The sequence below is a fragment of the Panthera pardus genome, unplaced genomic scaffold, assembly GCF_024362965.1.
Source record: "Panthera pardus isolate Hobbes unplaced genomic scaffold, ASM2436296v1 HiC_scaffold_3, whole genome shotgun sequence".
NCBI classification, from domain to species: Eukaryota; Metazoa; Chordata; class Mammalia; order Carnivora; family Felidae; genus Panthera; species Panthera pardus.
In genome coordinates, this window is record NW_026526876.1 from 36990787 (window position 1) to 37017116 (window position 26330).

The 26330-nt window shown below is 43.9% G+C and overlaps 1 protein-coding gene across 3 annotated transcripts in view; it reads right to left on the bottom strand.

Annotated features, from left to right (window-relative positions):
- Positions 1-26330, bottom strand: part of SKAP1 (src kinase associated phosphoprotein 1) — a 277807-nt gene that overhangs the window by 28336 nt on the left and 223141 nt on the right. For all 3 annotated transcript variants that reach the window (XM_053892330.1, XM_053892328.1, XM_053892329.1), the window contains exons 5-10: positions 21650-21727; positions 20711-20794; positions 17959-18083; positions 14865-14928; positions 12521-12712; positions 2874-2924 (exon numbers count right to left, since the gene is read on the bottom strand). In XM_053892330.1, coding sequence (XP_053748305.1) covers positions 2874-2924; positions 12521-12712; positions 14865-14928; positions 17959-18083; positions 20711-20794; positions 21650-21727 — 594 coding nt within the window. The remainder of the gene's footprint in view (positions 1-2873; positions 2925-12520; positions 12713-14864; positions 14929-17958; positions 18084-20710; positions 20795-21649; positions 21728-26330) is intronic.

The window sequence follows — 26330 nt, forward strand, 5'->3', positions numbered from 1 at the left end:
GTGACCGCTTTTCTGCCCTGCGGAAATTACTACATAGGGGCTCCTTTTTCTGGCTGACTTTGCTCATGATTTTAGAGTGAAAACAACTGTTTCGAGATCTTTCTTGGTCAGATATTTGATGTACTTAAGAATGAGCTGTGCCTCCAGCTTGGCTTTTTATTTGGCATGGGATACCCAAGCCAATGGCCGGTAGTTTTCATATAAGCAGCACAGGATGAGTTTTATTTTTGGTTACCTGCACACTGCCTTCTCATGATAGGGAAGGGAGATAAACTCTCATCACGGAAGACACTTAGTGTTAGACTGTTAGGCTGATGGGTTGCAATTTAGTGAGAATCTGAGGTGCTGAAGAGTCACTCATTAAAATAACCCTGTTACTAACAGTCATGCTGTAAACTGAGCTCTTTATAGATTGAACAATCAATACGACAAGGCTGTGATAGATTTTCTAGGTAACAGAATAAAATAAAAGAAATTACATCTTACAGGGTCATTAACACCCAATGAGGATAAACTGAATTCCTTTTTTCCTCCTCTTCTGATAAGATCTAGTTGGGCTTTAAAAATGTTAGCAATTCCATTATGGGAAAGCACAGCGTTTCTGGGAATAGGATCTCTGGAAGAGTTCTGGAGAAAAGTATGTGGATTTTAAAGGTCATCCTGCTAGTCATGGTATCTTTTAGGAGAAAAGTCATCCCATTCCCCCCCGCCCCCCAAAGACATGTGACACCTAAGAAAAACTAAGTGAAGCAAACCTGTGTAGCTTGTCTATTACGTAAGAGTGCACACTGTCCTAGAATTCCCTTCATATTCCCTAGAATATGCCTTCAGGGGGCTGCCCACCCTTCCCTTGGACCTCTACGTTTTATTGTTATAAAGCTAAGAGATGCCATTTGGATGCTCCGTATTTGTCGCCATTTCTATAGCTCCTTTGGAGAAAAGGCACTGTATAAATTCAATAAATAAATACGTAAACACAAATAATAAAAATTCCTGCCTCAGATTCTGCAGAGAGAGCAAAAAGTCCTCCTCTGTTTTTTAATCACTAAGTCACCAATCATTATAACTGGTGGGAAGTATAAACATAAACCATGGAAGCATATTTAGAGCTCACTACACTTTAACAACACCTATTTTGGAGGCAGGAAGCATGAGGAACAAAAGGTTTTTTTTTTTTTTTTCTTTTTTAAACCTACTTGAATTAGAGCCATTGGAACAGCTAAGAAATAAACCTTCTCTCACCATCCCCCCACCCAAGACAGAGCCTCAGAAAGAAAGGTGGAAAGAGGAAATGGGATGAGGGAGGAGTCTGAAACTGAATTTCAAATGTTTATTTATTTTTGAAAGAGAGAGAGAGAGAGAGTGTGTGTGTGTGAGCAGGGGAGGGCAACGAGAGAGGGAGAGAGAGAGAATCCCAAGTAGGCTCCATGCTATCAGCACAGAGCCTGATGCAGGGCTCAATCTCAGGAACCGTGAGATCATGACCTGAGCTGAAATCAAGAGTTGGACACGCAACCTACTGAGCCACCCAGGTGCCCCCTGAAACTGAATTTTAGACTTTTGCTAGAGACTGCTGCTTCCTGAATGGAGATTAATGTAAAGTTGGGCACAGGAAGCTTACAGTTTTCCACCCCGGCCTGTCCACATTAGCTGTTTTTCCTGCACTGATGATGGGAGTTGATTGAGAAAAGGCATGGAACATAGATTGGTCAGAAAACAGATTTTCTGTTGGAATTCTGCACAGCAAGTAGGAAACAGTAGAAAATGGGTTTCAGAACGGACTTCATTATACGTGTTAATTATTATGAAGCGCTTACAGAGCCACACTAATCCCGTACCACCCTTGCCCCAGTTCTTTCTTTCTCTCCTGCTTTGGCACATGACTTCTGATGCCGTCTCTTCACTGTCTTTTCTCTCCCTGGGAGAAGTTGGGCACTTAAATGAAGTTAGGTCCTTCACTAAGCCTGTTACATATTCACTTCCCATAGAACATGAACCTTAGGAGAAAGGGGACTTGCTGAGTGGGTAATGAAGAGAACAAAAGGCACAAGAAAGGAAGAGAGAGGAGAATGGGAAAAGGAAGGGCCAGGGAAATGGAGAGGGACCAGGGAGGGAAAGATGGAAAGAACTCCTAGGCTTAAGACTTTCATAGAATCTCTAAGAAAAAAAAAATCAGCTAGTATCCAAATCAGCCACAATTTAGGCTCTGCTGATGGGATGAATGTCCTTGAGGTGGCCTTTGTGATTCACATTCCTTTACTGACAAGGACGGAATAGGTCCTTGGTCCACTTAAGGAGGCTTTAGAGGGGCATCTGACCTTAAGAAAAGATGGGCTCACTAACAGCCTAAAGCATGGTTAACAGTCTGGGATGAATAAGATGTGATTTTGTATTCAACAAACCTGTTACATATTCATTTCCAAATGTGCCTGGAATCAAAGCAGGCCATCAGAAGTCAGCATCACCAAGCAATTCTATCCTTCACCCCATGTTCACTTTCCAGATCTGACACATTTCCATTCCCCTCTGCACTCGCAATCTCCGGGCCTCTCAGAGAGGAGACATTTCCATTCTTTCCATTCTCAATCCTCTGATCTCTTAGAGATGAGGCAATTCTATTTTCACTGTACTGATTTAGGAAATACTGATAGGAAAAAATAAATATCTGCTTTGGTTTCCTACCCTCTGTTGGATAAATCTTAGCTGTTCTGGGAACATTAATTAAGGTGAATGGGTGGCTGCTTTTAAGGTTGAGGTATTTCCCTATCCAGTCATCTTATTTGGGGCTTCTGAGGCCGACACACCAGCACCCTCTTAATTAGTGAAGCCCAAGCATCCTACCCAGTGCCTATATATCTGCGAAGCTCTCATACCTCCTTTATGTGGAGTCCCATTCTCATCCTCTTCCAGATCGTGCTCTTCATCTGAGGGGATAAACACCAGCAGCATTAGCAATTAGTGGTCAAGTCTTATACTATTTATGCCAACAGGGGTCTTCTTTTTCAGAGCTCAACGTGCTCTTTTCAAGGCACTAATTGGTCTTTTATTAAATTGTTTTTTTTCCACATTTTTTTATTTTTGAGAGACAGAGAGAGACAGAACACAAATCGGGGAAGGGCAGAGAGAGAGGGAGACACAGAACCCGAAGCAGGCTCCAGGCTCTGAGCTGTCAGCACAGAGCCCGATGCGGGGCTCGAACTCACAGACTGTGAGATCATGACCTGAGCCGAAGTCGGACGCCTAATTGACTGAGCCACCCAGGCGCCCCTCTTTTTTTTTAATAGTTATCTCCCATCTTAAAATTGGCCCTTCTCCTTCCCTCCTCATTTATTTATTCATAAACATTTTTAAGTGCTCACTATATGCAAAGTGCTTCGGTAGGAACTGGAGATTGCTGCAGTGGGTAAGACTGGCGGGGTCCCCGTCCTGTGGCGCTTCCAATCCACTGGATTATTCAGGCACTAAATATCTCTGTCATTGAAATCTTAATCCTTTCCCTCAAGCTCTTTCTCCTCTCCTTCTAGAATTCTCTTCTAAATGTCTTGTCTCTTTGTAAGTGTAAGCATCCAGACTTACAGTGTGTGTGTGTGTGTGTGTGTGTGTGTGTAGCTAAGCATGTGTTTAAACCCTCCATGATTAATTAGTCCTTAATGTATCAAGTTTTGTTCAGCTGTAGCAGAACCTGGTCATGTAAGTAATTTTATGTTCCTAGTACTTGGGGCTTGTAGTTATCTTTTTACTGTTGTTATTTAGCCTGCCTTGTTCATTAGAGTGTAAGCTCCTGAGGGCAGTTGGAATGGTCTTTTAATTAATTGTTGCAGGTACACAATGGGTTCTAAGTCAGTGCTATTGTCTAACTCTGATCAAGTGTTTATATGGTCAATGTCACCACATGATTGGCTTGTTTCTTGCCCTCATTAACCTGTTTCATCTCATACTACCTGATAACATGGGAATTGGGCCTTTAGAAAGAAGGCATGAGCATCAGAATCATATTAAGCCATTTTATACGTGGAGTAAAATGAGCAAAAATACAGTTGCTCTTCTCCTTTTCATCACCTCAACTCCCTCACACACACATACACACTCTCTCTCTCTCTACCCCCCCCCCCCCCCCCCACACACACATACACACATGGACACACACACACACGCACACAATGAATGGGGCATAATAAGCAACATTTTGAGGGCTGAAGACTTTGGTTTTTTTGTCCACATATACTTTCTCTCCCTGGGAGTTGGGGCACTTATCTGACTGGTTTCCCCACAGTTATGCCACTAAATGAAACTTTGGAGGAGATGGCTTGGGGACAGTTCCTTTTGTTTTATTTATTATTTATTTATTTTTTTTTTTTAACGTTTATTTATTTTTGAGACAGAGAGAGACAGAGCATGAACAGGGGAGGGTCACAGAGAGAGGGAGACACAGAATCGGAAGCAGGCTCCAGGCTCTGAGCCATCAGCCCAGAGCCCGACGCGGGGCTCGAACTCACGGACTGTGAGATCGTGACCTGGGCTGAAGTCGGACGCTCAACCGACTGAGCCATCCAGGCGCCCCCCTTTTGTTTTAAATATAAGTTTTACAGAGCAATTTGAATTCTGGTATGTCAGAGTGGGGGAAGTAAATTCTAAGCTCATGAGTAAGAAGAAACAGCACAAAAGTATATGAGAGCACTATAGAACATTAAAGAAGTAACTGATTTCGCATACAAGATGGATGATATGATTTCCATGCAAAAATAAAAATTAAGGGATTGGTATTCTGGAGAAATGAGTCATATGTCACCAAGATTAAAAAAAGTACCAGGGTCGCCTGTGTGGCTCAGTCGGTTAAGCGTCCGACTTCGGCTCAGGTCATGATCTCACAGTCTGTGAGTTCGAGCCCCGCGTCGGGCTCTGTGCTGACAGCTCAGAGCCTGGAGCCTGCTTCGGATTCTGTGTCTCCCTCTCTCTCTGCTCCTCCCCTGCTCATGCTCTGTCTCTCTCTGTCTCAAAAATAAATAAAAACATTAAAAAAATTTTAAAAAATACCATACACATAACCTATATTTGCCTTAAAAGATTCCGTGGGGAAAGATCCGTGGGGAAAGAACTCAGCTCTTCTTACCTTCACATATGGCTTCACAGCAGAGAATTTCCTACTTCCCACCTGTAGTGCTCCCTGTCCCTCCCCCATCTCCCCAGGAGGGATAAAGATGTGAGATAATGGAGGAGTGAAATCAAATATCGGAAATAGACCATGCTGAAATAAATCACGTTAAACATCATTCTTTGCACATTGTCTTCCTATCACTTGCCCACTTCCTTCCTTCCTCTGCTGTGATGCTTTTCCTTTTTGACATGGGACCAATTTCACAGGATTGAAAACGCTAGAAGAAGAGTTGGTGCGGCGTCCGTTCTTGAGATACCCAATGATTTGGACAGGGAGCATCTCTTCTGCTGATAACCAAACAACTCAATCACAAAGACCAATAATTTGCTGTGCTTAGGCACTTTTGCGGGGAGGGTTTATTCTACCTCTGCTGTCTGTGCACAGATGTCTCTTCCTCCCAATTCTAATCAATGTAAATTGGGTCAGATCTCCACTGTGAATTACAAATTGGATCCGAAGTTGGAGGGTCACTGTGCCTGTGACTCCACCTCCTTCCCACCACCATTAGATGGGAAGCTACACCAAAGATCTTTTCTAAATAAATCAGACTTTATTGTAAAACTCGGCCACTGACGAGACATAACCTCATTAGCATTGATTTTAAAATAAATTATTGAAAGTGGCTTGCCTGCTCTTTGCATTTGTAAAATAGGAGAATGTAAATGTATTTGCAATGATAAAAATGAAAACTAAACTTGATTCCTTTACCCTTTCAGGCAACAGCACTTAATCTAGTCATGATACAAAAATGGGAAAAATAAAAATCTGTTCTACGCAGTTCAATTCCAGACCAGATACTCTGATTTCCATTGCGCCTGTGGAGTCACCTAGAAAGAAAGCAGAACGCTGGCCATAGATCTTGTGTATCATTCGCCACCATTACTAAGCTCTTCAGTGATGGATGGGGATGGGGAAGCTCTAATCCCCACATCTGTTCTATCTAACGTTGACCTTCCCGGGTGGCTGAGAGTGGGCTCAAGTCAAGAAGGCTAGCTACCGATGTGAGAGGCTGGGTGCTGTGCCTTTGAAAGTGTGAGTATAGAGGTATCATCAACATAGTGGAGGCAAATGCTCTCTCTATAGCTGGTTGTGAAAGGCAGAACCTCTCAGCACCTTCCCAGCTGCAGGGGGGCGGGGGCGGGGGACAGCACAATACAAACAGAGAGGCATACACTTTACCTCTGGTCCTTCAACCAAATCAAACTGGCATCCCTCAAATGCCAACGCTGAGAAAACTGATTTCATGGCAACAGAAAGAAATGTCTTTTTGCTCACGAAAGAGGGTGGGTTAAACAGCTAGATTTCTCATTTTTTTTTCCATCTGTAAAATGAACCTATCATTTTAAAGAGATTATTTTGAAAAAAAATTTTCTTTAGGCTAAAGAGCTTGTTGAACTTCTTTATGAGAATATTAGTAGGCATTCTAGTATTACATCTACTGGAATACATCTTCATTTAAGAGAGAATTAAAATTTATGTGCTAGCTCAACTTTAAACAGTAATAGATTATAATGGTCCTTGCTCCTAACAGGGCATATGGGACCCCAACCTTACATAGGTTTTAAACAATTAACCTCCGAAGATTACTGTCCACTTATTACGTTAAATGCTCTACTTGATTCCCAAATATCTCATTTCAACTGGGAAAACAGTTGAGGAAGATTCTGTTAGTTGTGTGAACATGTAAGAGAACCATGGGGCATCACAAATGAGCATCAGTATCCAGAGAGTTGATTTCAATCAACAGTCTTGGCACAGTGTCAGGGACACTAATGAGAGGCTGAAAAGAACAGGACACTGACTCCACCGTGGAGGTGCAGAGAGGGGCTGGCTTCCCATGACACCTGGCTCCTTTCTGAAGCGCTGCTGTGACACCGGCTTAACTGAGAATAACATTAAAAAAATGACTGGATCAGAAAGAGGGAAACCACTTCCCCCAAACAAAGCAAGGTGACAGAAGCTTAAAAAATGCCAAGTGTATCAATGTGCAACCAGATGTCAAGGTGCTCTGGTGACAGACGCAAGAGAAATGCAGATAGACTCAGGGTATAAAGAGAACGTGCAGGAAAGTGGAAATAGAAACCACTCCATGGCATGCACAGATATGCTATAAATCTGTGGGTGTTATAGCACCTCTTCAGACAATGCGGAAAAAATGAGCAAGATGCTAATAACACACTTAATCCTCTGTTGTATAGTTGGTAATCTAAACTGTTACTTGAAAATATTTGCATCCTATCTCTGTGGTATGGGTCTTGATGTACAAGATATTAAATCCAATTTGCGCTAACAGCAGCAAGTGGAATGCGCTGAATTTAATTCCACCAATAATAATTGAGCACCTACTAATTGGAGGAGAAAGACCTGAATATAAATCACCGTGGTAAAGGCTAAGACGGCGCTCAATTCCTGTTGAGTATCTGGGGGGGGGGGGGGTGTCGCTAAGGAGACATGTTTTAAGCAGAATGCGTAGGGGGGCTTCATAGGGTGAACTCAGGGAGGATATTCCAGGTGAAAAACAAAACCAAACCAAAAAGTCAGCATGATTCTGGTGCTGGTCATGGTCATGATCATGGTCATGTTCTGGTTTTGGTGCTGGTCAAAGAGCCCTTGTGGCTAGGGCCCAGTGTACATAGGAGTGAGAGAGAACCCGGCCAGGAAGCTTAGGCCTGATGATGGCATTGATGCTTTGATGGAGTGTTGCTTTTCTTTGAAATTGAAAAATCTCTTCTTCATAAACTTTGTGGTTTATTTATTTATTAAAACAATTGTTTTAATTTTTATTTATTTATTTCTTTGACGGGGGCGGGGGGAGGGACAGAGAGAGAGGGAGTCACAGAATCTGAAGCAGGCTCCAGGCTCTGAGCTGTCAGCACAGGGCCCAATGTGGGGCTTGAACTCATGAACCGTGAGATCATGACCTGAGCTGAAGTTGGATGCTTAACATACTGAGCCACCCAGGTACCCTGGTTTTCTTTTTTTAAATGTTTATTAATTTATTTTGAGAAAAAGAGTGTGTAAGCAGGGGAGAGGCAGAGACAGAGAGGGAGGGGGAGAGAGAGACAGAGAGAGAGAGAGAGAGAGAAATAGAGAGAGAGAGAGAATTCCAGGCAGGCTCTGCACTGAAAGTGCAGAGCCTGATGCAGGGCTCAATCCCACAAACTATGAGATCATGACCTGAGCCAAAATCAAGAGCCAGATGCTCAACCAACTGAGCCACCCAGACACCCCTAAACTTTGTGTTTTTGGTGTCTGTTTCTTTTCTTTTCCTTTTCCTTTCCTTTTCTTTTCTTTTCTTTTCTTTTCTTTTCTTTTCTTTTCTTTTCTTTTCTTTTCTTTTCTTTTTTCTTTCCTTAGACCCACTATCACCATTCCCTCTTCCTGTGGGTCTGGACAACAGTACAGGGGGAAAAAGAATTTCACAGAATGCTTGTTTTCATTTGACTTAAATTAAAAAAAAAAAACACCAGTTATATGCTTTATTATAAAGCAATCTGGTTTCTGGTTCTGTAATAACCCTCCCGGGCAGTGTGGGCAGCATCGGAATGCACACAGAAATTCCTAGGGAGAACTCTGTGTCTCTCTTCCCGTTTGCTCTCCTGAAAGCTCTCTGGAGAACAGAGCCAGATTCTGTTGTCACTGCAGCTGCTGTAAGGCCCCAGTTAAAGCTGTACAGTGGTCTCTGGCGTCTTGCTGGATCCCAGCTTTGAGGCCCCAGACAAAGTGAAACCTGATAAAAGTTGTCCTTTTATGGAATATTGAATCACAAAACTGGGCCTGTGCTAGCCTGTAAAATAATTGCAGGGAGGGGTGAGAGACAGCTCAGAAAAGCCTCCTGTCTCCCACACATCGCTTTAAAAGCATTTCTTTGTGGCGGGTCCCTACAGTTTAATCTACTGCAAATGAGATCTTAAAAATCAAGGGCCCCCATATGCTCAACACGGATGTTCAGAAATCCCACTGGATACCAACCTTGAAACCATATTACCCAGGACTAACATTTTTGTGGTCTTGGCCGAAAACCTCGAGTGCTCTGGTTTTCCCTCATGGGAAGGACGGTGCCAGCCACGTAGCAAATGCTAATTATCCCATGATCAATGTGATGTCGCACATTTAATTTGATGACCCATACATTATTCTGATTAGGAAAAAACATTTTTGTATTGACTTGGTATGTGTGATAAGCACTTTTCTCTCTACTAGGAAGCTCACTGAAATTATATTCTGGGAGGGAGACCTCACTTCCATGGTCTTCCCATAGAGACAAGGAGGCTTCTGTAGGCCCCAGCCCAAAGGGGAAGGAGGGGCAGAACCACCAATGCTAAGTATCTTCCACAAAGCACATTTACCTGTTATAATGAGACGAATGTTAGGAGCCCAAGTCATTTGACTTCGGATGGGTATGCAGTGTTAGCACAGCCCAACGTTCCCGCTGGCCGTCCCTCCACCCAGCACCTGTCCTTGCAGTAAAAACGGGCCTGAGCAGAAGGTGCAGTCCACACGCCATCTGCTCAGGATTTTCAATTTCACCTGCTTCGTACGTATAGCTGAAAATGTCCAACTGGACTGTCTCAGGTTTGGTTGGCGGGGGTGGGGAACTAGCCATTCCTCAATTTTTCAAGGAGGTAACACTTCTTACTTACACACCACCAAATTACTAGTAGCCAGCCTTTACTGAGTACTCACAGTATGCCAGGGCTTGGTTCTAAGTGCTTTATGCACTACAGTTCCAGGCTTCTCACAGCCTTTCTTTGTGATAGGTACTATTGTTATCCCCATTGTACAGGTGGGAAAATCACACACAGAGAGGGCTAATAACTTGCTCAAGGTCTTACATAGCTAGCAGGTGGCTGAGCAGGTGCATTCTGACTTAGAGCCAGCACTTTTACCTGCGGTATCTTCTGTCTCTCACCTGCCGCTGCTTGGTAGATCTCGTGAGATGGAGCAGTGGGTAGGTAACGCCAGGCCCCCTCATTTTCCCTTTCACTTCCTCCAGGACTGGTAGTGTGGCACTTGTATAAGGAACAGAAACTTCAGAGGCGACAAGCTGAGTGTGTGGATGGGAGGCTGGGTGATGGAGACTTGGGGCTCAAATATTCATATCACCATTCAATGCCAATACAGCCCACCTCCAGTGCTGTCTCTAAAGACTGTGATGGATAGAGGCTTTCAGGAGAGAACCTGTTGGCTGGGTACAGCACCGTCCTTTGGAAACTTACAAAAGCAAGTAAGTTGCTCTGGCTCTCTGCAGTGTGGCTTCCTCACGTTCAAGGGATGGTTGTGGTGAGCAGAGGCTATGGCTTTCCTGGAGAAAGCAGACCAGTTGCCATGCTCTTGGAGCCCACCCCAACATCTGACCTGCCGTGAATTTTGGAGGAATGCCTTGGGACCCTCGGCAGTGCCGTGATGGCCACAGGTCGGAGTTAAGGAGGCAGGGGAAGAATGGTCTTTAAGAAGCCAATCACACACTCATCGATCCATCGTCTGGAGTAAGGTGATGGTCTCAAACTCATCTCGTTTCCTGAGGCTCCTTCTCTTTCCTCTCCTTTGCTCTGAGCATCAGCCCCCTCCTCTCTGGCCTCTTTGAGAACTAAATGTAGTACATGAAAAGGCCCTTGTTTGCTTCCCACAAGGCTGAGTGGTTCAGTGAGGTTTTCCCAGAGCACTCTTCCACAGCTGTGACCCAAAGCGGAGTGTCACCCAGCTATTTCCCCCAGCCTGGACGGGAGTGGGTAGGCTATGAGCTCCCTAAGAAGATTCTGGCCAACTTGGGGAGTACATCTCCTTTTAGGGAGTGTTGTGAATTAGATCCATTTCTGCACCCTGCTGTTGCAATGGAGCAGCCTGTGAAAGGGAAGATTCTCAGAGGAGCTGTGTTTTAATGTAGCAATTTGATTCAATTTTCCACTCTATAAAATTACCCATCACTGCTCGTTGCTTTCTAACAGACACCTTCACTCTTAATTTAACAATCCTATCGAATTCTGCCAGGGAAATTGGAAAAATTTATCACCTGTGAAATTTTATTTTCCTTTGGTTGTATCTGTTTTTGTAAAACTTCATTAACGACAATGACTTGCTGAGGAAATTATCATTTTTTTTTTTTTTTTAACTTCAGACACAAGAAATGGCTCGACCTCAACCAAGATATCATTTGCATAATAAAACACAACAAAAAGGCAGGGGAAGTCGGGGCTGGCAGAGGCTGGAAGTGTGAGGAGGAGAAGCAGGCCCTCCCTGGTGGGTGGGGAGGTGGGTGAGGTCCCCAGCAGGAAGGAGCCTGGCAGCCACAGCCTTGCTCCTTGACTCAGGAAGCAATGACGTGGCTCCCCACCCCCAACCCCCGCCCCCCAGGGAAAAGGCGAATGCAGTGCTGACAGGATTGGACCCTCTTCTCAGGAAGCCTTGAAATGCCAGTTGCTTACTGACCGTGCTTTTTAGCAACCAGCCCTGTCTTCAGGGGCCCGAGTGTTAGATTCACCTTAGTTCCTAAGTTCGTCTGGGATCGAGGTTTCACTTGCTATAAATTTAGGCTTAACTTGAATTTCTCAGCAGAGCACTGAACTCCTGGCAAATTTCCACAGGAGCGATCTTTCTGAATGGACTTGAAGATTCAGCGTTCCTGTGGTCTAACTACCTCACAATTAAAAGGCTCAGGCTTCGGTTTTCCACAGTCTGACCCCCACTGTGCTCTGCGCTGTTCAACAGCTGCTGCCGTTCCCACAAGAAGTGGCTAGGCGGAAGCAGTGATGACTATACGTTTTTTGAGATGCCAGCTATCACGCCTTTGGAAGAAAAGAAATCTGTACCTGGGCTTGCTGTAATGGTGGGCAGAGGAAACAGGTTTATGTGTGAGAGATGCGATCTGACTTGTGGTATGTCTGAACTAGGTCCTCCTGTGTTGTGCTCCGTCAGGGTCTTCTCAGGTTACGCAGAAGGTTTGTCAGCACTGATCTATGTCCCTTCAGGCTTCTGATATCCCCTTCATCATTTTGAGACGACTTTACCTTACTCTCACATTTACACAGACAAGAAGTTGAGACTAGAGAGTTTTGATGACCCAGCTCAAGATCCAGAGCAAGCCAACAGAGGCCAACGTGAGCATTCTTGACTCTTTAACCTCGCTGCCGTGCGTGATAAGCTACTTCACATGGCAATGGTGAAAGACACTCCCTGATCACTTCATCCTGCTCCCAGAGCTAGGGAGAGCCTCTGGACTGGGGATCATGGAGGTGCCACTGAAGCTTCCTTGTACTCTTTTCTTCAGAGATTTGGCTTCCTCGGGAGGTTTCAAACTTATATTCTTCCACCAGGTCAAGAATTTCTAAAACTAATGGAAGATAACCAGAAGATAAAATTTCTCACCTGGTAAGACTTCATAAATATCTTCTTCCTCCTCCTTTGTGGGCTCTTTTAGCCCCACACTCCCAGGCAAGATGACGGGTCTGCACTGGGAACTGGAATTCGGGGAGTCAAGGCCATCAATATCGTCATACATCTCTTCTTCTTCTTCCTTTTCCTCCTCCTCTTCATATGGAATGGTTAAGGAGCTCAGATCTGCCAGGGCAGAGATGATAATGAATCAAGACGGGGAGAAAAAGAAAAGAATAAGGCAGGGAAGGAAAGAGGGAGGGAGGGAGGAGGAGGAGGAGGAGGAGGGATGAGAATAAAATATGTCAAAGGAAAATGAAACACCAGGTTAAGTGCTGTTATTTCTAATGTGGGCCTCGGTGGCAGGAAATCTACAGAAAAGGCCAGACTAGCACCGTGTCAGGTTTAAACCGTCAACATAAATCCTTCCTTGCAATAAAACTTGATCAGGATGAAGCAGCTCTGAAAAGTAGGAGTGTGCGACTGAGCGCATGAGGCGAAGGGAAGAAAATAGGCCAGAAGAGGAAATGCCAGTGTGCTGCACACTGTTTGCCAAGTAGAAAACTGGAAGGGTGAGTGATGGCTTGTGCTTCTCCAGGGGGCACGGAGCTGTGGGGACTATGGCAGCTTCCACAGGGTAGCTGGGCTGCCAGAAGCTCATCTCCTCCATGATCTCACTGCGGAGTGTCAGACAAGTTTGTTTATGAAGAGGAAAAACAGGAAAAAGTGGAAGAAGAGGAGAAAGTGAGATACAGAAAAATGTAACAGTAATGCAAGACCAAATAGAATGGCTGAGCTGTGTTGGTTACCATGCCCTTTTGCAACCGCACAGTCTGGCTGACCTCAAAGTAGGTCATCGCACAGAGGATGTTGAGCCATTGCGGCACTGGGGAGCACAGGGCAGGAGAAGGAGATTGGTTTTTTATTTTAATGGGGAACTGGGAAGGTTCGTGCTCTGATGTCTAGGACAGAATGCTCTCTGAAACCCTGCTGAGGGGCCTCTGCAGGATGGGCGAGTGCCGTCAGGGTACTCTGGGGAAGGAAAGGATGGAGAGACATCTAACGTTCATTTCAAAACACTATAAAGCTGTTTGGCTTGATTAGGCATTTAATAAAGATTTTGCAACAATTTTCATCTGAATTCTGGTGCCACCTCATTTGAGGAAGGGATCAAAGACACATTTGTGGCTTAAACCATATGTTATTATTTTGTTTGTTTTAAAATAAAATGGAATGAATAATTTCTTCAATGTGGGATTCTGAAAGTACCACAGGGTACAGCTCAATAAAGCTGCTTTGAGTTTTATTGAGGCTTACACACTTAGGGGTATATTACACGCATAAATCCAAGGCACCTAGATGAGAGTGTACCCTGTAGTCTCGCCATCAATGTTCATGTTTGCCTAGTTCCAGTCTATTATACGTGACGCTCTTGGTAGATGCAATAGTTTGTTTTTGTGATAGCAAAGGCATAAACCGAGTAAAATAGGCAATTCTTGTAATTAAAGCTCTGGTGCTTCCTTCTTTTTCTCCACAATAAAATCTCACAGCAGAATAAAAAACAGAGACGAAAAGGCTCGGTGTTTTTGGGTTGATGTGCTCCTCCTTAGGTCTTGGCCCATGTATAAAGTTGGTGTTTCTGCCTTTCTGCAGCGGCAGGGTCTGGCCATGATGGCGTATCGTGGGTTATCTGATGCCAAGCGACAGACTCAAGTCGGCTACCTCTACCTGTCAGGCCACTCCGGACTAGACTTCCAGGGCCACTGGCACCGCTGTGCCTGCAGGTCGGCCAGCAGAGGGCACTCTAAGAGTGGTCATTTAACATCTTCAGGCAGGAGGACTTCCCATCCCAAAGCAAGGAACGTTTTACTGTGGTTTGGGAAAGAACAATTTGCTTCTAATGTCCAATGGCCATGAAGGCCACTTCGATGAGAATAGATTTCTACTTCTTACTAAGTTTAAAACGAGAAGACTTGGGACCTAAATTGCGTCTAGGCAACTTTATGTTTGATATCACAACTTTCCTTTCCAGAATATAAGGGGTTAGAAGACACCTAATTGAGCTAAGCTGGTTTTCAAAATCTCCTTGTCTAGTGGGTACGGGTATTACAGAGGTCATCTCCACGTTGATTCATACTTGAATCAACTTGAATCAACTCCACGTTGATTCATTACTTTCTGATTCATACGTGGTACTATTTGTTGTTATAACATAAGGCTGGTAGAAGGGAGAACAAGCGGATAAGAAGTACAGATTGAAGGCTGTGGATTATATTTATGCAATATAACTTCAACTGCAAATCCACTTAAGTATTGTTTCTGTAGTAATGATACTTACCCTTTAACAAGAAACTTATTTGATCCACCCAGTCTCTGGCCTCAGCTGGATTAGCAGCTGTAAACTAAAGAAAAATTAGTGAATTAATTTATGACCTTCATGACTTCATAAAATTTCCATGAATCCCATAGGGAAGTTCAAAGAGGAGAGCCTTGTGAGTTAAGTTGCGGAGTCAAGTTGAAAGCTCAAGAATCTCTGCTTAACTATTTAGAAAAAAGACCAAAATCTTACTCAGAGTGATATTTCCCTTCAGCAATTCTGTATACCCAATGTGGACTACTATTTGAGTCCGGACATTCATGTTCATGTGCATTCATTCGATTATCCATGCATTCATCAGACATTACTTTCAGAAACGCTTACAGGAAGAAAAGAAAAAGCAAACCAAAATTCCTGACTGCGAAGAACAATGCATCGGTTAGGGAGACAATATACACACTTGCGATGGGAACACTACAAAGAATGTTCATCTGGTAACAGGTAGATGCTGAGAGAGCAAAGGAGCACTTACTGTCACCTGGAGTAAGCCAGAGAAGCTTGTGGAAATAATACTGTTTTGGTTGGATTTTACTTATTTATTTATTTTAATGTTTTTTTTTTTAATGTTTATTTATTTTTGAGAGAGACAGAGAATGGATGGGGGAGGGGCAGAGAGAGAGGGAGACACAGAATCCGAAGCAGGCTCCAGGCTCCGAGCTGTCAGCACAGAGCCTGATATGGGGCTCAAGCTCGTGAATTGGGAGATCATGACCTGAGCAGAAGTCGGACGCTCAACCGACCGAGCCACTCAGGTGCCCCTGTTTTGGTTGGATTTTAAAAGAGTTGGCAGAAACTGCCTGCTGGAGGGAACCATGTGCAGAGGATTAGGAATGAGTCCACTGTGTATGGGGGAAGGAAGGCAGATCAGCTTGACTGGAGGACAGCGACAGGTGATGCCGGAGTGCTGTGGGTCAGGGATGAGTTGATGAGAGGGGCTCTGAGTACTAGGAGTTCAACCTAAAATGCAGGCAATAGGAAACCACCGTAAATTCTAGCAAAAGGAGCAGGAGATTCTTTCAATAGTTGTGGGTAGGAGGGGTTTGAACAGGGAGGAATGGGAGACAGAAGACCAGCTAGAAGGCTATTTAACTAGTCCTCTGGGGGAGGTGATGAGGATGGCCATTGTGATGGCTGTGGGAATAAGTAAGAAGGCAAAGATCCAAAAGATATCGTAGAGGAAGAATCCACAGACCATGGTAATGACTTGGGTTCAATGGGCCAAAGAAAAGAAGTAAACAAACTCTACATTCTGATTCACAAAACCAGCCAGTCAAGCAGCAAGCCTTAGTAATTTTTTATTTTAAATGAATCAACTTGAAGTGACTGTTCCTGAAAAACATTTTTATCATCTGGCCATTAGGGTAAGACAAAGATAGGCGCTGTGTAAGAAACCTAGATTCCTGCTTAATACTTATTAATAGACATTGTCATTCTTGATTTCTTAAAAACTCATTTCCATAAAAAATATCTAAGGAAATTGATTTAGACTTGTCATATAAATTTTTATCTGGAGGAGGCACCATCAATACTGAATAATAAAAATAACTTAGAAACATACCAAGTATATTCATCTATTACGTACATATCTATAAAGGATTCTCTAGCAAAGTTTAGTGTTAAGATAAAAAATTTGCGGGGGTGGGGGGCGCCTGCGTGGCTCAGTCAGTTAAGCGTCAGACTTTGGCTCAGGTCATGATCTCGCGGTCTGTGAGTTTGAGCCCCTCGTCGGGCTCTGTGCTGACAGCTCAGAGCCTGGAGCCTGCTTGGGATTCTGTGTCTCCCTCTCTCTCTGCCTCTCCCCCACTCGTGCTCTGTCTCTCTCTGTCTCTCAAAAATAAATAAACATTAAATAAATAAATAAAATTTTGAAATTGCATATTGAAGACCTAGGTTGTTTTATCAAAACGGGAGTTAAGATACTGTAGAAACATAAAATGATGGGTACTGAGAGCCATCTGAAGAGTCAAAGGCTTACTCAAGTGAGTGATATTAACCTTAATATTAACCTTAGCATAGCTTTTCTCGTTTTCCATAAGTTAGCTAAAGAATGGTTTTAGTGGGGTGCCTGGGTGGCTCAGTTGGTTAAGCGGCCGACTTCAGCTCAGGTCATGATCTCGCGGTCCGTGAGTTTGAGCCCCTCATCGGGCTCTGTGCTGACCGCTCGGAGCCTGGAGCCTGCTTCGGATTCTGTGTCTCCCTCTCTCTGACCCTCCCCTGTTCATGCTCTGTCTCTCTCTGTCTCAAAAATAAAGGTTAAAAAAAATTGTTTCAGTAAAATCGTGATAAGATAAAAATTACTAACAACCAGGAAACGATATTTGTACACATACACACACATGTAAAAATATATTTTTGGTGAAAATCATGACATTCCCTTATTCAGAGCTTTTTATTCCTTTAGTTAAATCCACTACTTATTATATTACCTACTATATCATATCAAATATATAAAAATGAACGCAGTGAAGAATCAGCCTTTCCCACCCCAGAGCAGGTCCTCTAGTCCCTCCAGTTATCACTGTTACTACTCACTAATCATTGTCACCAACATCTCAGAAATCCTTCCAGAGATACGCAGTGTGTCTACACACAGGAAGATTATTTTGGATAGCGAGATGAATATGGGAAAATAACTTATTTTTCACTCTACAGTCCGATTTTTCTTTTTCTGGATGTCATGGAAGGAAGTGAAGATAATCAGGGAACGAGTAAAGAGAATGGGAATTAAAGCGGTGAAGTTAGAGATGATGAATGAGGAACTGGGTTGTGTGCTGCAACAGACAAGACTCTCACCTATGGAGTGAGACCAGGAAGGGGAGGGGTGAGGAGGTGGAAGCCAACCAAAGGCGGTATCTAGGATGAGAGTGACAACACAGAGCAGGAGGGAGGGCACCACATGGCACAGGTGAAGACATGTCAAGAAAGAAGGTCTTGGTAAGAAGTGAGCAGGTAATGAAGAAAGGATGGAACGCAGCATAGCACCCCCAGCTCGCACACAAACGTGGAGCGAAACTACAAAGCAGTGAGGACCAACCGTCTCCTCGGCTCATCCTACCTCATAGCTGCGCCTGTCCTGGGAGGTCAGTTCAAAGCAGGATTCTTTTTTGGAATCTTTTCGCAGGTGCGGGGCCATCCGGACACTGTAGTCCTTAATGAGAAAGGTCCCTTTGGGCTGCTTGCCTGCAAGACAGGAAAACCCCCTGTGTCCCTAGAGAAGATGCGACCAAGGGAAGGCGTCCTCTCTGGTATGTAAGCTAAAAGCACAGCAACAGCTGTTCTGTCCCCGAGGAGCCACGATAGTCAAGGAAAGGTCATTAAGGAGGCTCAGGAAGGGGCTACTATGACAGTGAGGCAGAGATCACTGCCAAGCTGGGGAAATGCAACATGAAAGGTTATTTTGCCAGAAGAGGACAACGGAGATGGAGAATTTATTAGAATGTTAAGAGATCTATAACAACAGAAAGGAGGAATTATTACAGCAGGGAGAGTGTGGCTGTAAACGTGAGGCTCTTGAAGGCTATTACAGAACCCTGCAGCGTTATTTCTATCAGGGCCAGCAGAGCTGACATTTGAGGGGAAGGGACAGCAGCTCGGGGGCATTATAAGTTCCCGGGGTCCCCTCCTATGCCCTGTGTGGTATTTGGGCTAGACCGCTCTCTACCTCCTGCTGGTCTGGAGGGAATTCATGCGAGAGGGAGAATAATTAAAACTCAGTATTTTGTCCCCCTTCCCAGAGGTCAGATTGGGAAGTGGCATTGGGTGATGCGGAAGGAGGGAAAGGACCCTAAGGGAGGGAAAGGAGAGACCACCCTGGCTGTCACTCTCTTTCTAAAACATAAAATACTAGGAACAGGAAAAGACGGGGTGGTTCCCAATGACTTTGTGCCCTCCTGGTGTAGTTCAGGCAGAACATACAGAGGAGTGGAACCACAGTGCCTGGGTGATGATTTGTGTCCCGTTATCATGTGGAATGAATTGCTGAAGACATGCTTTTTGAGGCTGATGGTGATAAGGTGGCAGTGGGATGACAATATTAGGAAAAGAAAAGAAAAGAAAAGAAAAAGACTCCATCCTTACCTGGTTGAGCTAAAGGAAATACACACAAACACTCACTACGTCCTAAGAAAATGTCTTGGGCACAATAAGAAGTAACTGGCGAGAAGGGAGCCATGCAACAGTGCTTTCTGACACGGGAATCTTTTTTGTTAAAGTATCTCTCCTTGTTCTAACTGGCCACTAAAATGTTTTGTTGTTTCTTTGGTCACCAGGTTTTATTTCAGCCTGACGGCAAAATGGTCCATAAAAGTCTCCAAGTCTCTCCCTCTCCCGCTCTCTCACCTTGAGTATAGAGGATTCGGAATGAATGAACGTGACACCTGGTTTTATATCCAGATATGCCAACCACTTATTTAAATGCAGCTGGCATGAAGAAGAGTTTTACAATGATATACATGGTATATTAGTTTTAAGGTTTAAAATAAGAAAATTGCCCCTGGCGGGCTCGTATATGCCTAGGATCCAGGGAACAGATTGTGGTTGCTGGCTCGGATGGTGGTCTGGGCGTCGGAAGGACGCTGGGGGTGTGTTACTCAGGTTTTGAGCTATGCTGCTAAGATCGCCATGTAGGGCTTCACACTTCACCCCTACGTGGGAAAGTCTCTGAGGAATATAAAAGGGCGAACCCAAGACGAAGCCAGCGATAACCTGTGGCAGGCAGAGAGGCAGCGTGAGCCGCTGGCCTTGAAGCCCAAGCACAAATCTTAAAGATGCCAGGTCACCTGGCAAAGGTGCTGTTCTTGATGCCAAAGGCACGGCAAGTCCAAAGGCAATTGGGTAGACATCTGATTATTCCCAAGACTGGATATCTAGGCATTGGGAGATGCCTCGCCCTGGGAAAGAAGGAAGAGAAGAGGAACGGGGAGTGACTGGAAGGAAAAGGAAGGGTGTGCTCTGAATCACTGGCCTCTGTGCCGAGGTGGCAGAGCCCAAGGAAAGTCCCCACAAGACCTGATGCTTTGCAGGAGGGTATCCCCTCTTTGCAAGTTTGTGTTCACTGACAGTGATCATTTTTAGGCTTTGTTTAGTCGTCGCTGTCTCCGGTTTATGCTTATATCCTCTGTTTCTTCTCGTGAACTTAGTGACTGTGCTAAGCACGGATGGGAGGCCTTCTCGGGAGAGCGTATGAGTGGTGTGCTTGATTGACTCAGTGGTGGCTCATTTAGAAGCTGCCTCTGGCCTGAGTCAACACTTCACTGCTGCTGCCATCTGGCTGGAGGGTGTCTCCTGGGCACAGCAGCCATTTGGGTCTCAACACTCCACGGCTCTAGGGATGTCCACGGGACTACTTCCCAGCATTCCACAGGATGAAGTTGAAAGCATAATCTTCGAGAGTCTGGACCCAAGGGTTCTGTTTCTGGGCCATTGGCAAGCTGTTTAAATCTTTCTCACAAGTTTTCCCCCCAGTATTTTAACTATATTATTAATATCCATAAAGAGTTTGAGATTCTTTAAAAAAAATACCAAAGTGTTCAACCTTGATAATATTGTGTTATTAGTCATAATAAAAGACAACCTTTCGACATGCTGACCACACCGTCCTAGTGTTTAAAGTGAAAATAATTTCTAAATTGGCATCTGAGTTTTTGGTGACGGACAAGGTATTACTTAACAGCCTCTTTCAGTCTCCCAAGCGTGTCCCTTTATGGGTGTTAGTTAAGGACTGCTATCTTGAGATCTAAGTGCTTGAGAATTTACGAAGTGCTTGCATCCAGGAGTGAGCTGCTGCTGTGCAGATGAAGAACACTTACTTTTCTCGTTAGCATAGTAGTAGAAGAGGCCTCTGCTGATGACACACCATCGTTTCTGCCATTCCGATCCAAAGAAACTATGATCTAAACGGAACAGCAGTAAGGGGACATAAATTCAGGTAACTACAACCACTGAAGAGTCCGTAAAGTCCAACAACACACAGTCCAGTGTGTTATTGTTTTATTTCCTAGGTTAATGGACTGTAAAACCCCCCCGTTCACTCCCGCAGGTTATCCCATATTGACTCAGAGTCCAGAGGGCTCGCTCCGTTAAAGGTCCAGATTCTACACGGGGTTTGCCTGTTCTGACCTCTCACAGCTGTCTCGCTATTTATCTTCCTTGATATCTTTCAGGTTCTAATCTCATCCAGTGCTTTTCAAATTCTCTATGATCCCTTTATGCGGTGCCTTTTAGCAAACCAAACTGACGCTCAGGCCATGGGCACAGGAAAGGCTTTCTTTGTACTAAAGCCAATTTGCTTTTTGAGTGCTAAACTTGGGACCCCCGGGCCTAGGATGGCGGTATCTATTCTCATCCAGTGAGCGATGGGTCAAGAGGTGGGTTCCCCTGAAACTTGAAACTGGGCTGTTTCACATAGGATATAAAATGATACTCTTGGCAACGGTTTTGCTCTATGGGAGCACACAGAGAGATGAGAACAAGAGTATCATCGGCAATTCATTCAACAAGGATTTATTAAGCACCTGTTGTGTACCAGGTGACCAAAGCAGAACCAGTTCCTATTCTGACGAAACTCACAATCTGCTGAAGATTTGGGGGGCGCTGGACTACACCAGACTTCTCTCTTGCCTTCCTTTTGGTCTCCCAGCTCCTGAGCGCAGAATTGGGCATAGAGACAGCACTTTCTACATTAGCCCTTTTTCCTCATTTCCCTTCCCTTCCTGGACTGTTCTGAGACCTGTGGGTCTGATCAGTACCTTTGCTTTTCTTCTCCAAGTATCCTTGCTTGATGATGTTATCCAGCTCTTGAGCTCCTCTTGTGATGTCTTCCACTCCTGAAAGGAACAACGGCAAAAATGCTTTGTTGAAACCTGGCAGAGTTTTCATTTATTTAGGCAACTTTAGATAATCTACATTAATGAAGGGGGTGCAGAAGGGCAATTGCTTAAGCACAGCACAAAATAAGATAATTTTTATATGATTGGGGAAAAAGCGTAAATTTTCTTTCCTCCTCATTATATCTAATGCTAAAATCACTTACAATGATCTAAACATACATTAGTTTGTGCAAGGGGAGGTAGCCTAAATATGTACTGATTGGCAAGAAAAGGACTCCAGAGAATTAAGAATTTGCAGTGGAGATAAGCTCCAAATTGGATAACCACACTGAGATCATCAAAAGTCAAATGAATAGCTACCAGCAGAGAGACGCTTTAGTGAGTGATAGCGTTCACCATAGACGCAGCCACCTCCGTGAGAGCAATAAACACACACTCACTCTTAAAACACACACACACACACACACACACACACACACACACACACACACACACCAAAACACAAAGCCACCTAGTGAACATAAATTGTATTAAGTTCACACAAAGAAGGGCTATGCAAGCTGCACTGACAATAGCCACCAAATCCTGGTTTTGTCCAAGTATGGGAAAGATCCTAACAATGGTAGAAGCCTTTACCAAGAGAAGACTCTGGAATTGACATCAGCCTTTAATCGTATGCTGCTAACATCCTTGACTTTCAACTAGCCTTGTTAGGTACCAATTTATTGAGAAGTCAAGATCCTCATCCATCTTTCGCCACTAAGGTATATACTTCTTTTATAGAAGAGAGGAGTAAAGGACAAAAAAAGAAGGGATTTACTCCTTAAAAAATCAAATGAAACAAGAACGCAAAAAATTCTTAAAAAAAAATACGCGTCCATATTTCTTTTTTCTTTAAGTTGATTTATTTTTTTGGTAATCTCCACACCCAATGTGGGGCTCGAACTCATGGCCCCAAGATCAAGAGTTGCATGCTCTTCCGACTGAGCCAGCCAGGTGCCCCCAAGTCCATATTTCTTAATTAGGAGAAATAAGGAGAGTGGGCTGGCAGGATCCTAATGTTTATTGTTTTTAGTCTCCAAAACCAAAGCTCCTTTGGTTTCCCTTAAAAGATTTAGAAAGCAAAACAAAATACAAACCAACTGAAGGGACAACCACATAGGAATCAACTGGGTCACCTATACAATATCTTGAGACTTTTGGGTGAAGTAATTTTTTTTTCAATTACGCGATTGTTTTTTGAAATTTTCAATAACTAACATTTATTCAGTGGTGGCTATGAGCTGGCAGTTTACTTCTTGCTTAAAATATTTCTTGTTTAAAAATAACTTAAGAATTTTTTTATTTTAGAGAGAGAGAGAGAGAGCACGAGCATGTGTGTGAGCAGAGGAGGGACAGAGGGAGGGAGAGAGAGAGAGAGAGAGAGAGATAGAGAATCTCCAGCAGGCTCCACACTCAATGTGGAGCTTGACGTGGGACTCGATCTCATGACCCTGGGGTTATGACCTGAGCCGAAATCAAGAGTTGGACACTCAACCGACTGAGCCATCCAGGCGCCCCTAAAAACAACATTTTAAGACAATTTAAAATGCAACTAAGATTACCTTTTGCTTCTAAGTTGTTTTGAACTTAGTTTTAAACAGAGATCTGAAGGGCTTTTCTTTTTTAGTGTGTCTAAGTGCCTGATTCTTTCTATTTGTCCTTATTGTCAACTTCCTTGTTCATGGACTATTTTCATTTGTGTGCTCTACGGTTAGCAAACTCTGTGGCTGCTATAAATCCTCCCAGATGGGTCTCAGGGTGCACACGTGAGATGAAGAGCAGCAAAGGGAAGTTCATTTGCCTAGGACCCTTTCATTTCTCCCACCCTTCTGAAAATTCTAATACCTCTGTGGAAATGCTCTCCAAGAAAATAGAAACTGATCTTATGGAGGGTGGAGTGGCCGGGTTGAGGGCCTGATATGGTTGAGAAGGTCCTTTGCAGGAGAGCCTATCCTCTCTGCAGCACTACCAAAAATTGCTCCTAGAGGCCTAAAAATTAAATGAAAGACACGGGAGATGAGAAAAACAGGATCCCCTAAGCTTGGAGTTTCTATTTCTTCCTGCAGTTTTTTTTTCTTTTCTTTTTCTTGTTTTAAGGTCTTGTTAAACTTAGAGACACAGATTCTAGTTAGAGATGCCGAGAGTCTGAATCATAAAAGACATGTTAAACGTTCTATTAGAATTCAAACCTCCTTTTTTAATGCAAATCTAAATGCCATTTTATGGAACATCTATAATTATGAAAATGGGAAGACATTGCCTCGTGTGCGGGGAGAGTCTGTGAGTATGAATATTACATTAATGTGCCCACACCAGCTCACTGATCCTGCTGGCAGGAGCATAAAAAATGCTTGAGTGAAACTTTTATTTAGATGTTAAGACTCCAGGCCCCAGCGGGGTGACAGAGACAGTCCCTGCGAGTTGCCATCAGAAAGAGAGCTTGAATTGAATTACCCAGGGGGGAAGGAAGTAGTGATGAGCACTGCTTCGCTTATTTAATTTCATTTACTTTCAGTACATTATCAGCATGAGGCTTTTCTCTCCCCACCAACCGAAACCCAAGAATGCCACCACCAAGAAAACAAAGACATAATGCTGCAGAGACGTTTGAACCTCGAGTCACTAATTCTAGGAAACTAGGGTCAGTACCATCACCGCCTTCTCTCCGAAAAGAGTCACACTCAGTTTGCTGAAACTGGGCAAAAAGGGAGCTGCTGACTTTTCTCTCTTGGTCATTCACCAACAGATTCTGAAGAGCTAGAGATACGGTATTTTATGTGCTGGGTTTTTGCAAGATGTGTTATGTTGCTTTCTTATTAGAGGGAATCTGTACTGAGGAACTCTCTTCCCTGGTTTCCCTTATGGGCAGTGGAAAAAATGGGATGAAGCGAAGGTGAAGTTTGAAATGGCTTTGGAAAACAATTAGGAAATCAAATCAAAGCAATCTCTATTCTAGCGATTGTCTACTGTGTGCAAGGCACTGTGTGGGGAGTCTAATGACAGAATTGTTCTCAGTGTAAGTTGACACTGAGCTCAATTTCATTAGCTCCATGATCTATCAGATAAATCCAGACAATCCAGATGGGAAGCCACTGTGGCAATCAAGCTGTCTCCTACTTCGGTGTCAGCTCAGTGTCCTACTGATCAAGAACCAGTGATCTTGAGGACGCACCACGTTGGCCATGGTCCCGGGGTGATGAAGTAGGAGGAGCCTTGTATGCCTGAATCCACACCTACTGGCAAATGAACAGGTCTGCAGAGCTACTTAATGTCTAATAGGAAGCATGTAAATGCTTTGTAGGATGATAATAAAAACAGGAAGAAGCCACAAATAATTGCACGGGTTGCTATTTTAAGGCCAAAACATTTATATGTAAGTATACAATTTTTAAAAATAGTCGAGCCTTTTTGTCCATTACCTGAAAAAAAGATATCACCATCTTAATGAAAAAATAGAAATGATTTAGATTTATTGGGAAGAAATGGCCTTCTTGGACAAACCTAAGGGTGCATCACAGTGTATCAGCACAAAACAGAATTACATTCGTGTCATCATCTCTCTCTACCACTGCACTTAACTAAATCTCCCAGAATAGCCCATATAAAGAAAAGATTCACTTAGCTGAAGGATGTGGGGCCATAAAGATAAGATCAGCAGAGAAGGTGTTACCTAGAAGTGATGGCCACCCAACTTTCGTGGCAGATGAAGATAAAAGAAATTCTCGGACATCTTTCTCTCCTCATCCAGATTCCTTTAAACCCTTGTATCCCACCCATACCCAACTCAGCAATAAAACACGACGGACTAGGATTCCGTCTCTCAGCACTAAACATGACTCTTCAGTCAGCTATGGACAGCAACAACAATGGGGACCCTTTGAGTGTGATACATTTCCATAAAGCAGTCAATAAAAAAGACATGGGAGCTTATGTGAGTCACGGCTTATTTAATCAGCTGCGTTCTAGCCCACTGAGAAAAGAGAATTGGAGAAATCACTTGGCAACACCACAGCACAAGGCTAACAGTACGAGAGGCCATGCAATCTCGTTGCAAAAAGGTCACAACCCCTGCAGAACCGGGCAGGTGCCCGTGAACTTCCCTTAGAGGCAGCTGGCTGGTTTCTTGCTAAGCCAACCTGAAATGAAAATCGGTGATTAAGAAAAAAAAAGTTTTTTATGTTTATTTATTTTTGAGAGAGAGAGACAGAGTGTGAGCAAGGGAGAGGCAGAGAGAGAGGGAGACGCGGGATCCAAAGCAGGCTCCAGGCTCTGAGCGGTCAGCACAGAGCCCAACGTGGGGCTTGAACTCACGAACCACCGGATCATGACCTAAGCTGAAGTCGGATGTTCAACCGACTGAGCCACCCAGGTGCCCCAAATCAATGATTTTTAAAAAAAACATCTTTTGTTCAACTGCCACCCCCCCCCACCCCCCCTTAAACTGTGGACTTCTCCCATTGTCCCTTTTCCTTTTAACCCAAGTTCTTTCCAATTGTTTGGAAAAAGGGACCAAACTCCAGCCTAGAGACTGAGAGCTACCAGGGGTGAATTTCAGGCA